This window comes from Oryzias latipes, chromosome 15 (assembly GCF_053564925.1).
Source record: "Oryzias latipes strain Hd-rR chromosome 15, Olatipes_Hd-rR_3.1".
NCBI classification, from domain to species: Eukaryota; Metazoa; Chordata; class Actinopteri; order Beloniformes; family Adrianichthyidae; genus Oryzias; species Oryzias latipes.
In genome coordinates, this window is record NC_136251.1 from 11,253,244 (window position 1) to 11,268,447 (window position 15,204).

Consider the following 15,204-nt stretch of genomic DNA (forward strand, 5'->3'; position numbering starts at 1 on the left):
GGTCGAGCAATTTTCGTGGTTTTCTCCACAGCCACACAAATGCAAGTTGTTGATCATTTTGCATCGTTACTTTTGTGGAACGCTTTTAAAATAATGTTTTAAAAATGTGGCTTAGTTGTAAAAAAGTTTGACCAAATGTTTAATTCAATTTTGAAATGATCATCTATGAGCTAAGTTTACCTGTATGTATTAGATGTTCTGTGAGGATGTATGGCTTTACCACACTTGGGTTGATGTGTTTGACTCCTGGTTTTCTGTAACAGGAAGTCTGACTTACAACTGAAGGCAGCAACTCACTGCTGATGATCCACATTGAAGGCAACTACTGCCTGCTGTCAGTCATTTACCTTCCAGCTCTTCCTAAACATCATTTGTGTTTCTCAGGGGACTTTTGACTTCAGGCTTTACACACAAATGGGAAGCACCTGGATTCAATTATTTGTAGCTTTGATTGTTCTTCAGGTAAGATTTTGTGATATATTTTTTTGGTTTTCTAACATTATGTTATGAGATTTGTCTGGTTCTTGTAAGAAATTTCTCTATCTTATGTTAGTTTAGGCTTTTTTTATGGAATTTTGTAGTGCAAAGGTTGTATTGAATTAGTCATAAATGGTATTAAAAAAGACCAAAAACTAATAAGTTGTAAGTGGAAAAAACATCACAATAATTTCTTTCTCGTTATACATTTTTTGCTGTGGGTGTTTCCTCGCACTCGTTCACCCTCGTTTTCCCCGCTCACCTTTTTTACGTTTTATTTTACTGAATCTTTCCTTAAGGTGTTGAATGTGGTGTTATTAGGTTTTTGGAATTATTTAATAGTTTTAATAGTGTTTTTTGGCCCCCCGTTCCTCTCAATTTCAGCATAATCTAGCAGAATACAATTCCATTTCAGACAGACTCATTTGAAATTAATAACTTTATGTATTGTAGTTAAAATGTTGCATTTGTTCAGCAGAGCTGTCAAATTTAAAGAACCTCCTCAAATCTTGGGCATTATAGAGTGAGGAGGAAGCCACAACTACAACGATAAATATTGTGTTTACACAAATCTAGTCAATATATCAGTGGAGTTTCTGAACTTGATTGCCTGCAGTGATGTTTTCAGTCCAGCAGGAGTCAGTATTGAGTGACACAGTATCAACACAGTATCAACATAGTTTGGGCAATGTACCAAAACGATTTGAGGCCTCATCTACCCACTATCTACCAAAAATAAATAAAAATTGTAAACTTGCCAGAATTACTATTTATTCTTCTGGGATTATTATTCACTTCCAAGATTTTGGAATACAGAAATCTGTTTTGTAAGGACTTCCTTAGTGATATAGGAACGTTATGCATGTTTTGTTTACTGAAGCCTAAAAAATCATGTTCAGTTAGCAATGTGGGAATTTCATATTCTGAGTTTCTTTTGTAACCATAACAAGATGTTACTTTTCTGTAGATGGCAGTTGTGTCGTCTGCAGAGGAGTCACCATGTAAACCTGGATTTGACTCAGATTTGATATTCAAAGTGAACAGGAAGCATCTGAAGCAAAGCACAAGACTGGGCAAAGGTATGTTGACTTCATCAAACAGTTATTGCTCTCATGCTTCCTGAATGTGGTTGTGCTCGTCTGTTATGCCCCTTTCTATGTCTAGGGGACCAAGAGGAGCATAACATAAAAGTTATTTGTAATATATAATATGAAAAATACCAGAAGATTTTCTTCATACAAAAAATGTATTTGCTAAACAACAATAAACAACAATGACTTAAAGGTGAAGCAAAAGGCTTCAGCGTGAACCAAGGCCAAAATAACAAAACCCCACCTAACTGAAATCAGGGGGGTATTCCAAAAAGCAGGTTATGTGAGTTACCACGTTTAGGTTGAGGCCAGGGAAGCGGATAACCTCAGCTTTCGGTTCCAAAAATGGAGGTATGTTTCAGGGTATATCATTGTTGCCATAGCAACTCATGCTCTGAACATAACCTGGTTTAGTTGAAGGTTAGATATTTTTCAGAGAGGTGAAGGAGCATGTCATGTCCAATTGAAGATGATTTAGTGGATGATCATTTAAACACCTTTGATAACTCCAGACTTAAAGGGGTATGGGTGGGACAAATTTTTCATTCTACCTTTCATTTTAAATCCAGAAGCACACCTATTCTTATTAAAAAATCAATTTCTTTCAGCATGACAAAAGTAGAAGCTGACCCATCTGGAAGATATATAATAGTAGTGGGAAGTTTAAGTAACACTCCTGTTATACTGGCAAACATATATGCTCCTAATTGGGACAATGGTGTTTTTTTTACTGGAATTTTTTTCCCGTATAGCAATTTGCTATACGAGATTGATATCACCTCTCATTCTCGGAGGTGATATCAATTGTGTACTAACTCATTCCCTTGACTGTAGTTCGCCTAAATCCTCACAACCATCACAGGCATCGGAAGTGATCAACCAGCTTCTTAAAACATATGATGTTTGACGTCTAGAGATTCCAGAATCCCAATAGCAGAAGTTACTCCTTCTACTCACCAGTACATAAAACTTCCTTACGAATATATTATTTTTCCGTGATAGCAACCTACTTTCTCTGGTCAATAAGTGTGAATACCAAGCAATAGTTATATCTGACCATGCACCATTGTTAATGACATTGAAAATGCCAAGTCCATGTAGTAAATATCGACCATGTAGATTTAATACTCTACTGCTTTAAGATGAAGAATTTGTTACATTAATTTCAAAGGAAATAAAGGAATATATTACACGTAACAACACACCGGGAGTGTCCTCTGGCTTAATTTGGGAATCACTAAAAGCATACCTTAGAGGTCAAATGATATTTTATAGTGCTAGAATGAGAACAGTTCTAACTGAGAAGATTAAGAGGATTGAAAATGATATTCTCCAATTAGATGATATGCTAGCTAACTCCCCTTCACCTGACCTGTTCAAAAAGTGCCTAGCTCTTCAGACCGAATATAATCTGTTGACAATGAAGCAGATTGAAAATCTTTTAAATAAATGTCGATATAAATCATATGAACATGGGGAAAAGAAAGGTAAAACACTCGCCCATCAGCTTCGTCATCAGCAAGTGGCTCAGGCTATTATCAGAACATCATCTTCCCCAAAGACTGCCATCACTGACTCATCTACTTACTGTTCTTAGCACTGTTGTCACTTTAAACTGCCACTTTAACCATCTCATTTCTCTTATTGCTGTTATATTTTTATTTTATTACTTTTTTTTTCATTCATTTTCTATACCGTTTTTCCCTTTCGGGGTCACGGGGTTGCCTGAGCCTATCCCGGCCACTTGTGGGCGAAGGCAGGGGACAACCTGGACAGGTCGCCAGTCTGTCGCAGGGTAGAATATCCACAATCGCACATCCATTCACTCACAGTCATACCTATGGTCAATTTAGAGTTGCCAATCAACCTATGAAGCATGTATTGGGCTTATTGCTGTTATTGTTCTTATTATTACTGTTATTTATCTATTTTTTTAATTTATTTTGTTATTTTATAAGCTGATTACACTGTGGGGCGAGAGGAAAGTAATTTCATCTGTGCTGTATGTCATGTGCATGCAGCATATTTGACAATAAAGCTGACTTTGACTTTGATAAACCTGATCTCTCAACATCATCTGTGTTTTTTATGCAGTGTAAATAAGATTTACAGATGTACACTCAATGCTTCCATTTAGCTTTGGGACTAAAAACTTTTGATGGTAGCTCCTCCCAAGTCCTCCCAAGCAGGTTTGTGAACATATTTGAACAAGAACTAAAGCAGCAACTTTGATGCCCATCAAAAGAGAGGCAGTGGCGCAAGTTTGACATGTAAATTGTGTCCGATGTGAAAAAAGGGTTGGCATTACTAATAAGGTTTGAACACCCAAGGTCACCGTCACAAAGACATTAGGATACATTTGGAGGAGTGCCCAAACCCGAACTTGAACTTGGAGCTGATATGAGAAACAAAACACAATCAGTAGTTGGCAAATATATTGAGTTTATCTCGTAAATCTGACTGAAAGAGTGATTGCCTCACCAGCCACCAACCTCACCACACGTCACTGCTTTGGACATCTCTGATGTTGTTCATGTCCAGCTTTTCCTCCAGGTTTTTCTTGTAGCTGTTCTTGGCCTGTCCTATCTTTTAGTTAATTTCCCACTAAACTCTGCTCCTCCCCATCCCTTGACTTAAAAGGTATCAAGCAACTTCCATCCAGAAGGTTATGTTATGGTAAGCCCCTCTCCAGCAGGCCATTCTAACAAATATTTGATGGATGATCACACTTTTCTTGAAGTGCACAGGAAGTCAAAAGGTTTAAGGTTTTGTTTTTTTTCCAGAATCAGCAGAAACTTGTCTGACATCAATCTTTATCTTCACAAAAGCAGCAATTAATAAACAAAGATCCAACAGAGTATTAATGTGGATCTGCTTTACCTACATCTGTAGCACTGAATGATTTGGTGGAGATTAATAATGTGGTGGCTGCACGGTGGCGCAGTGGTTAGTGCTCTTGCCTCACAGCAAGAAGGCCCCCGGTTCAAGTCCCGGCCGGGGGACATGAAAAACACAACATCAATGGGGGACTTTTCTGTGTGGAGTCAGCATGTTCTCCCCGTGTATACGTGGGTTTTCTCCGGGATCTCAGGCTTCCTCCCACCGTCCAAAAACATGCTACATAGGTTGATTGGCAACTCTAAATTGTCCATAGGTGTGAGAGTGAATGGATGTGTGATTGAGGATATTCCACCCTGCAACAGACTGGTAACCAGTCCAGGGTATCCCTTGCCTACACCCAAGTGGCCGGGATAGGCTCCAGCAACCCTGTGACCCCGAAAGGGAATAAACAGTTAAGAAGATGAATGAATGAATAATAATGTGGTAAAAAAAAAAAAGTCTTTACTGTGGCAATTCTTAAGGGGAGCACCAAGAACTCAAAGGAAAAAGTGTTTGTACTTGATAATTTAACGTATGCTTTGTGTTCTTTATTCATAGTTGGATTGACTGACTGCACAGATCGTACAAGGTTTCTCTTCAGCACAGATGACAGTCGCTTTGTGTTTAATTCTGATGGAGTACTAACTGTAAGCAACAGTTTTTACTTAAAAGCATTAAAGTTCCCTCTTATTAGTTAACATTTTTGCTTAAACTCACACTTGGTTTTGCCACAAATTGACACAGTTAAATCTTAGTTGTCATCTTATATTTTAGGTAAAAAGAGCAGTTGTTCTCCATGAAGGACATCAGGACTTTTTTGTCTACTCCTTGGACTCACAGGGCAACAAGATGACTGTTCCTGTCATGGTCCTGCAACATGGACATCACCATGTAAGCAGAGATGCTGAGCGGCACCATGGAGACCACAGACACCAGAACCATCACAACACTGAAGTGGATTCTGCTGAAACCAAAGAGGTAAGTTCAGATAAGCAATAAACTGGGCCCCGAAAAAAGATTTTATTATACATAGAGCCTGATTGTCTAATGAAGGAAGTCTGTTTGCACTTTTAACCTGTTGCACTACTGATTTAGACCTGTACAAGGTATCAAGCTAGCTGTTTCTTTTGACGAAGAACAAAAATTAGCTTCACTTTTCATTGTGAAAAATTGAAGGAAATCAAAGAACTAATGTTTGTAAAGTATTTCCTGACTTTCCCTACTGTGGAGGTTTGTTCTGGAAACAACATGAATCAAGTTTAGCTGGAGCAAGAGAGAGTATTTGTATTTAACCCTTGTGCTATCTTAGATGACCCCACCCTTGCATTGACGTGTTCCCTACCATGACAAAGGTGGATAAAGGTGGAAAGATTTCATGTAATCCATGGACACCAGTGAAGATCATAGATCATTGAAGAAAAAAGGTTCAGCACACTTTCTAGTGGGTCTAGATGACCCAACTCTAATTGTTAAAGTGCCTAGGATGGCACAAGGGGTTAACAGGGAGCCTGTTAAATACAAAAACTAACTTGCAGTGAGGAATTGAATCTGTTTTAATGCAACAGGGGACTTTTTTATTGAATAAGTTCCTTGATAAGGAAGACTACAGATTAAACTGTAAATTACTTCCCAGATTTTTATCTTTATTTCTGACGCACTTTAGCATTACTAACTTCAAATACTTTTATTTTAAACTTCTTGTTTTTATAAATATTCAGTTTTTTGTTAGTTTTAACTAACACCTAATTTCATTCTGGAAAACAAAATGTCCTTTTAATATTTGTTTTTAGGCTGCAGGTCATCCAGATGTGGCCGTCTATTATTTTCCCAAGTCGAGTAATGGACTGAGGAGGAGGAAGAGAGACTGGGTCATCCCTCCTATCAATATTCCTGAGAATAGCAATGGACCCTTTCCACTTAAAATGGTTACGGTAAGAAACATCAAAATATGCTGCAGAACTGTTATTTCCTTTTTGGATTTGATCTTTGATTGATTTATTTAGGTTTTTAGTTTGGTCAGACCCATAATGATGTATCCATAATGTGTCTACTTTACTGTGTCGATGGGAGGGTAGACAGAGCCATGTACCATCAAGTCCGGAGTGAGAACCTCCTCCCCTCCACCAGGAGCCTTATAATGGGTGGTGGATGGGTCTTCCAACAGGATAATGACCAAAGAAATACAAACAAGTCAACTAAGGAATTGTTGAAGAAGAAGCATATCAAGGTCATGGAGTGGTCCACCCAGTCTCTGGACCTCAATCCTATTGAAAACTTGTGGAGAGAGATGAAGCTCAGACAACCAAAAGCCACCATTCATCCATGTCCATTTAGGGGACACAGTTGGATGGTGGGACACTGATTTTGTTTTTACTAAAAAAATAAATAATCAGTCATTGCATTAATGTAAAGACACTTATTTACACAGGATAGTTCTATAGCAGAAATTCTTTTTTCTTTTCCTTTTGTTTTTAAGTTGGACATTTCATCTCAGATGCTTTCTTCTTAGTATTATTTTGCGTTTGAGATTAACTAAAATTAGGTTTAACTGGCAGTGACGAATTAACTCAATGTGCTTAACATAGCAGGGGACCGAATGACTAATTCTTTGGTATGAAACAGTACTTGCTTTATTTCTGGTTTTAGTTTGGTCCATGATGGTATTTTCTTTAAGTCAAATGCAAAAGTTACATTGCTTAAATTTGCTATTGCTAAGTTGCACTGAAACATCAGCTTTTGTCTCGTATGTTTAATGAGAGATTTCAACCATTGACTCATGTTGTTTGCTAGAGAAAGGTTAGTGTTGTTGTTTGCGGGTTTTTATTGATTCTTGGTTTGTTCAGATTCGCTCGAGTGAAGACAAAATAAAGAAGATCATCTACAGGATCACAGGTCCAGGAGCCACTGAAGATCCTGTAGGACTCTTTACAATGGACAAAGACACTGGTGATCTTTTTGTCCATCAGAGACTTGACAGAGAGAAACAAGCACATTATACAGTAAGAATGAGCCACAGTTTTTTTTTTTTTACATTATTTTTCTTTTCCTTATAGTTTTGTTTTGCCAGGTAAAATCTAAGAAATTTTTAGTAGGGAAGTGAACTGTTATTTATAATTGTTGCTGGAATCAGCCATCAAATGAAAGCACTTCTGACCAAAATCTGAAGCCCTGGACATGACAAGTAATTTGTTTCTCTTTAAATTAGCAATTTCTGTGCACAAGATAGCATTTTTGGTTCACAACTTAATATTTTGTGCACACATTTAATTATTTTTCGCTTAAAAATTACTAATAGTGAAAAAGGAATCAAAAAGTGGATTGCACTGTTGTGAGAGTTATAGCATGAGTTCTTTCTCTGGAGACTTCTTAGACAAAGTTTATCCAGTGTGATGACATTAAGAATAATAAAGGATTAGATTTATATTGTGCTTTTCCAGATGTACAAAAAGCTTACAAACTTTGTGCGCACAAAATGGTAATTTGAGGGAACATTTGTGTTTTCAAGGTCATGTCCAGGGGCCTCATTTATAAACGTTGCGTACACACAAAAGAAGGCGTACGCCACTCTCTACGCAATAGTTGAGATTTAAAAAAAGCAAACTTGACGGGAAAATGTGCGGTCCTTCACGCAAGCTCTGACCCAGGCGTACGCACAAAAACGGGTGAAATGAGAAACGGCGACACCGTTGGCAGATGGAAGAAACACGTGAAAATGAAAATGACAATACTGCCTCTCATAAATAACATGAAGACTTCACAAAGCAAGTCTTACAATTAACAGCCTACAAGAACACCCGTTGGACAGATCAGCAGTGAAACAAACAAAAAAAAAATCAAACGAAAATTACAACAGAAATTCAAATGAACACTTATTTGCAAAAAGAAAAGTGATATATGTTCTGCAATATTGGCATGTTGTGCAATTCATCCTCATAGATAATTTAGTTAACAGAACGAAATAATGTACAAAACTAATATTCTCGTCAGTGTGTCCGTCTGGCGGAGCAGATATAGGTGCGGGCAGATAGACAGACAGACAGACGGACATATCAATTGTCCACTGGGGAAAGTTGTTTTCATAGTAAAACATTTCTTCATAAGCTATGGAATTATGGTATTCATGCATATGCCTTTAGTTTGTTTTATTTTTGATAAAACAATGTATGGCGTATGTCTCAACCATTCAGAAAGCAACAAGAAATTACATTTGCACTGAACAATTTCCCATTTCCACGTCGATTATTACCGACATCTGTAGCTTGTCAGATGCAATTAAATGGATGGAAATAAAATCCCCCATCACAATGCGTAATGACGCACAATGGCTGATCTTGTGCTCTTAGAAGATGTTGCAAATGGAAGAATTCGGAGTGAATGCATCTTTAGACAGCAAGAAGACTTGCTGGCAAACGAGGACGAGGGGCTTATGAGCCGGTTCCGACTTCCTCGAGCCGTCAGGGACCATCCCGTGTGTTGGCAGACAGTCCTTTGAATCCTCCAGCTCAGTGCCTGTGTGGCATTTACCATTTAATTGCAGGACCCTCAGGACATAAAAAAGAAATCAAAATTATTTTACCTCATTTTATTTTTCAAAATAGTTTTACTGCATCCAATGACATTTCAACTAAAAAGACACATTGTAATAGGTTTTGGTTTTGCCCCCTCAACTATCCTGCCACATTCTAAGACATTGTTTTTTGTTTGTTTTTTTGTTTTTGTCATCAAGAGACTTTAACAGTCCAATCGTTTAGTAAATACCACTGAATGCAAATTATGGCAAACATTCAGGCATTTTGAGGCTGTGGTCTTAAACTTTTCATCAGTCCATGACCAGTTCTTTTTTTATTGTCATTTTGTTCACTTCCTCCTCCTTTTGACATTTTGAAACTATTTAGAGCCTTGTTAATGTCTGCAAAATCTTGCTTTATTTTGCAGGTCTGAATATTTTAATGAGGAATGTATTTTGCTACACTCCCCACACAAAAAGACATGTTCATGTAATTCCTCTAGTTTGCAGTCAAAGTCTTTCTCTTATTGAAGACTGCCCTACCCACCAACCCCCGGTCATTCATTTTTTAAAGAGGTTAAATTTTATTGGAGTATTTTTTTTTGCAATAAAATTGACTTTTGTGTTGACTTTGTGACTTTGTTCTTTGTATTATTTTGTAGCTGCTTGCACACGCTGATGTGGAGGATCCTATGGAAATCATCATCAATGTAATTGATATGAATGACAACAAACCCATTTTTGAACAGACATCCTATGTGGCAGAAGTTGCTGAATCCTCACCAAAAGGTAACATCAGTGGATCATTTGTAATGTTTAAACAAATATTCGTTTTTATTTTGTATCTTAACCTTTTTACTGGTCAAACAGTTGAATCCAGAGCAGGTTCTGGGTCTCAGTAATTGTTGTTAAAGTCCAGTGAACAGAACAGAATCAGATAAAGTAAATAATCAGGAGTGGAGATGGTGAAGTTGACCTACACAAGTTTGAGTCTTGAAGGATAGCATTTTATTTTTCCTACAATGTTCACCTTCAGAGAGTTTAGTTTTTTCTGCTGAGCTGTGAGCTCTGACGCCCGTGTTAATCCTGTTCTCCAAATACTTGTTACTTTTGCTCATTGATTGTGAGAAGTTTCTTCCTCTAAAGCTGTTTTTTCTGGAAGTGAGTGGATGTCAGAGCTGCAGGTAAAATTCAGTCATGATTTAGACTTTAACACTGATGGAAGCTGAAAGAAACTGATGTTTGAAAAGTTTGTTTTAGGTTTACTGATGTGTTCAGTCATCATGGCTGCATAGTCAAAGCAGAACTACTGGAGAATTGATGGCAGACATGGTCAGATTGGCTATTATGAATATTACTGTATATTTTTATTAATTGATCACTTCCTTTGACAGAGTAATGCCTTGAAAATCTTGTGGCCCAAAACACAGGATGGGATTTATCATTAAAATCCAATTTTAATTGTGCTGTAATATTTGACCTCTTCAGGGACTACAGTGATTCAGGTTAAAGCCACTGATGCTGATGAACCAGGCAATGACAACTCCATTCTCAAATACACGATTCTGAGTCAGGAACCTAACCTTCCCAGTGATTCCATGTTTGCCATTAACTCCTTCAATGGAGCCATCATGGTTGAAGGTGTTGGTTTGGACAGAGAGGTAATGATTTTGAAATAAATCCTCTTAAAAAAGAAGTTGTTTTTCTAATTTTTTTTTATTTTGGTTTGTAGTTAACATTCTTAAAACTGACAGTAAAATAGTTTCTTTTATGGATTTAACTTTCAAACTTTGTCTCTTACACTTTCTGCTTTTTGCTGCAGATGATGATGATGATGATGATGATGATGATGATAATGATGATGATGATGATGATGACGATGTGCTTCAACAGAAATATCCTGAGTACACTCTGGAAATACAAGCAGCGGATACGAAAGGAGAAGGATTAACTGGAAAAACAAAAGTAACTTTGAACGTGACGGACAGCAACGACAACCCTCCAGTCTTTACTGCATCTACTGTGAGTACAACACATGTGACTGTTTGGTTAACACTAATGTCTGAAAGGGTTTGACACATTCAAGTTTTCTTTGAATAAATAATGATGTTTCATTTTTATTTAGAACATTAATGTTATTCTGTAGGAAGTTTCTCAGCCTTTGACAGCATGAAGCAAGAATATTTCTTGGTTTAAATTCCCTTTCATTCTTTTACCTTTTCTAGTATCAGGGATCAGTTGATGAAAACACAGTGGGGGTTCTGGTGGTTAAAATGTCAGTAACTGATGAAGATGAACCAAACACCCCAGCATGGAACGCCAAGTTCATGATTGTCAGAGGAGATCCTGATAAATTGTTTTCCATAGAAACAGGAACCAACAAACAAGAAGGAATCATCAAAACTGCTAAGGTAAGAAAACAAAGGCGCTCAGATCTTGTTTTCAAGTTGAACAAATTCTGTTTTGTTTTAAAAGTAAAGTTTGGTACTCAGCAAAAGTACAGAGGTTGTGTCCTGAAGCTGTCCTTCACACTGATAACTACAGGTGTTTATTGGCACGTAGCTAATGATACGATACATATCATTATGTATTCCAACAACGCACCAGAAACAACATTTCACGATTTCTTTAGAGTATGGCTTGCAAAAAGCTTTGTCTGAACACTAATACATCTCCGTCTGAACACTAATACATCTTTTACATGGCTAAAATAGTAAAATACATTTGTTTTAATGATCAGAGCGTTAATCACCTCATATACATTATGTTAAATTTTTTCCCAAGCAAATTCATGATGCTTTTCTTATGGTGAATGAAGACACATTTTTCAACACTAAATGTTGTTTGATTTTCACAAAATATTTTTCAGTATCAGGAAAACAAAGAATAAATGTGCTTTAACTAACAGGGTTCTATAAGTATGGTTAAGGAAATAAAGTGCTGTTTTTTTCAAACGTTGCTAAATGTAGCCAAACCAATGCATTTAAAATGGTTCAGGTGCCTAAATAGGTGTTTAAAAAATAAAAAATAAATAAATAAATAACTTAAAATCTTTCTATTAACTTTTAAGTGTGATGAAGCGGCATGACAGGTTGATGGAGAGCACTTGAATGTGCCTAAGATTCTTATTTCCATGACAGTCTGCCCTGCGCTTTATTAGAATCTTTGGCTGTACTTTGCTCGCTTGGCTTCCAGCATTTTGACTAAGGCTACACATTCAGTATGAGCTGTGTCTGCAAAGCTTAACTCGTTCTTGTATGCATGAGCCGTCCACAAACCACCTAAATCTGTGTTTTTTATGGTACCAACACAAACTTGACACAGAGTTTTGGTACCCATCCAAGTTAAAACTACATTGAACATTGCTCATTGAGCTTTGTAATGTAGGGAAGAAATCTCCCGCTTTTTAGATCTTTCCATCCGTGCGTGTTCAGTAGTCAAGAGTGGTAAAGCAAGCAAGGATTCAACCGGATTAAAAATTCACAAAGTTTTTTGCCCTAACAATAGTTCTTTTTTTTTTTTTTTTTTTTTTTTTAACTTGTCCTGTCCAACAGCTAGGCAGACAGATGAGAGCTGAGGGCCTCTTGGGTTGGACATATTTTACTTTAACAAGAGGGGTTATTAATCTTCAGACAAACCAAAGGTATGTCTGAATAAACCCCTTTTGTAATTGAGGCCAAACTTTATTAATTTCAAACATGTCTGAAAATCTTTGGTGTTGGACCGGACGGAAAAGGAAAGAGGGGAAGAAGAGAGAGGGACGTTAGAGAGAGGGGGGGTAGGGGGTGATAATAGGAGGGGAAGGGGGATAAGACCATGAAGCAGCATAAAGCAACAAGTTTACTGGTTGTTAATCATTATGGTAAGGTTCAAATGTAAAAAACAAACAAAAAAAAGGGCGGAGCCTGTCCACACACACACTCAAATGTTATAAACACACCTGTTAGTTGCAAAAATGTCCACCTGTCGACATGTACACAAAACAGATAGTGTTCACACGCATACTTATGCCTTAAAACCAACTAGTGTGAAATATTTCAGTCATTCAGTCTGTTGAGCTAACACCTGTGCTCAGGTGAGTATTTATGTTCTTCTAAAATGGATGGTGGAACGTGAAAAGAAGGAGGGAGAGTGCCCAGCCATCCCCACCCCAAGACCCCCACCGCACCAGCAGCGGCAGCCGGAATCCCCCCAACGCCACACGGGAACCGGCAGGGAACAACCGCCGCCCGGGCGACCAAGCCCGCCACCCAGGCCAGGGCCAGCAGGGCCGCCGCAAGGCCCCCAGAGCCAGAGAGCAGGGAGGCACGGAGGGAAAGAGGGCGCCGCCCCAGCCCAACCAGGAGAGCAGCCCCCCCACCGCGCCGGGAGAACCCAACGCAGGGCCCCACCGGAGAAGGACGCCCACAGCCCCAGACGAGCACCCCACCACCACCCAGGAGTTCCGGGCATCCCCCCGCCCCAACCCCAGGTACGAGCCAGGACCCCCCAAGGGAGACCCACTCCGCACTCCAGGCAGCCATCCGCCCGGCCCACGGTTGGTCCAGGGAGGAGCGAGGCAGGGGCCCGCCGCCCCCGCCCAGAAGGGGGGAACCCCGGGGAAAAAAGAGGGCCCACAAGGGGTGTTGTAAATATGGCCCGACCAGGCTCGGCCACAGTTGGAAATTTGGCGGGGCCCAGCACTCAGGAGCAAGGACCAGAACCCACCCCCCAGGGACACGAACACCCCCGGCTCAGATGTAATGTGAACCCCCCCACCGCGCGGAGAGAGCACCGCCGGGGACACAGCCGCCGTTGCAAAGGGGCCCGTACCCCCCACCAGGGAAGAGGCAGGGGACAGATGGTCCTAGGTCCCACCTTCCTTGCAAAATGTGTGTGCGTGTATGTGTGTTTGAGAGAGTGTGTGTGTGCATGTGTGTGTGTTTATGTTGGGATGTATATATTGAGGGGGGAGGGGTGTGTGTACTAAGGGGGGTGCGGTTAAAATTGGCGGGTAGGGCACTAAGGGGACGTCTCCTGATTACTCACAGTGACGTCCCCTCACCCTCCCCACCAAGGGGCCCTAAATGTCTAAGGTGCGGTTAAAATTGGCGGGTAGGGTGCTAGGAGGACATCCGCTGCTTGCTGGCAGTGATGTCCAAGCACCCCCCCTACCAAGGGCCCTACATGTCTAAGGTGCAAATAAAACTGAAAGAGGGGGGGCCCACTCCATACGGCAACCACAGGAGGGGGGTCACTGCCTAGTAAACCCCCCCCCCAAGGCTCATCGCAGGCTAAGCCCTCCACCCCCTCACCCTATTATGAGGTTATATGAGGAAGGGGGTAAGTTGGGGACAGATGATAGACTGTCCCCCGGTGGTCAAACAGCCGTCCCCCGCCCCCCCCCAGCAAGGGGGCCAGGCCCACCCAGCCCAGGGGCCCCACCCCCGGAGGCGCAGACACCCCAGGCCCAGCACCACCACCCCCACACAGAGAGAGGGGAGCCAGAAAGCGCCGCCCCCCCCCGGAGCAAGCCCAGGCCCCCACCCCCAAACGCCGGCCCTAGAAGAGCTCTGGTCAGGCCTCGACGGGACCGAGGCAGCCAACCGGCCGGGGAAACCGCCGATGGCCTCAGCGGAGACCCCGACCCGTCAACCCCCCCTGCCCCGTACCAATAGTGCCCCCCCCCCCTCCCCCAGAATGCCCCCCCACAGGACAGGGCCGACAAGACCCCCACCCCACCCCACCCCCAGACCCCGCAGCCGAAGCGGATGACACCCAGAGCGACCGGGGGCCCCAAGAGGGTTGTCCCGTCCCGCCCCAGAGCCAGGGAAGGGCCGATCCCAGCCCCAGGTGTAGACGGGAAGCCCATCCAGCGCCGCTGGGCCCCCCCCGAGCAGCGCCCCCCGCCAACCCCCCCCAGCACAGGCAAAGGGACCACCCCCCCAAGCCAAGCCAGACCACCACCCCAACCCCCCACCACGCACCCCCACACCCAAGCCCAGAGGACCACGCAGCGCCCCAGGCCGCCCCACCCAGGCGCCGGACCCGACCCCCCGACCAACGGAGCCCCCACCACCCCCGGCCAGGCACCGGAGGCCCCGACCCCCACCCCGGCCCACGGCAGAAGGGCAAGGAGCAGCGACGACCATGCCCCCCCCACCCCCTAAGTCACGGAGTTAGCTATGGGAGACCAGAGAGACCGAATTCTTTCAAAGTTACTTGAACTTTGGGCTGACATTTTTTCCAAGCTGATATGATCAAGCAGCA

The 15,204-nt window shown here is 41.4% G+C and overlaps 1 protein-coding gene across 2 annotated transcripts in view; it reads left to right on the plus strand.

Moving 5' to 3' along the window:
- The first annotated feature begins 304 nt into the window (after positions 1 to 304).
- The window catches only part of LOC105353623 (cadherin-1-like), a 74,043-nt gene continuing 59,143 nt past the window's right edge, over positions 305 to 15,204 (plus strand). For both annotated transcript variants that reach the window (XM_078931708.1, XM_023963495.2), the window contains exons 1-10: positions 305 to 462; positions 1,445 to 1,556; positions 5,007 to 5,095; positions 5,223 to 5,426; positions 6,239 to 6,379; positions 7,292 to 7,447; positions 9,618 to 9,744; positions 10,444 to 10,616; positions 10,849 to 10,977; positions 11,181 to 11,366. In XM_078931708.1, the coding sequence (XP_078787834.1) occupies positions 415 to 462; positions 1,445 to 1,556; positions 5,007 to 5,095; positions 5,223 to 5,426; positions 6,239 to 6,379; positions 7,292 to 7,447; positions 9,618 to 9,744; positions 10,444 to 10,616; positions 10,849 to 10,977; positions 11,181 to 11,366 (1,365 nt within the window). In that variant the 5' untranslated portion in view covers positions 305 to 414. The remainder of the gene's footprint in view (positions 463 to 1,444; positions 1,557 to 5,006; positions 5,096 to 5,222; positions 5,427 to 6,238; positions 6,380 to 7,291; positions 7,448 to 9,617; positions 9,745 to 10,443; positions 10,617 to 10,848; positions 10,978 to 11,180; positions 11,367 to 15,204) is intronic.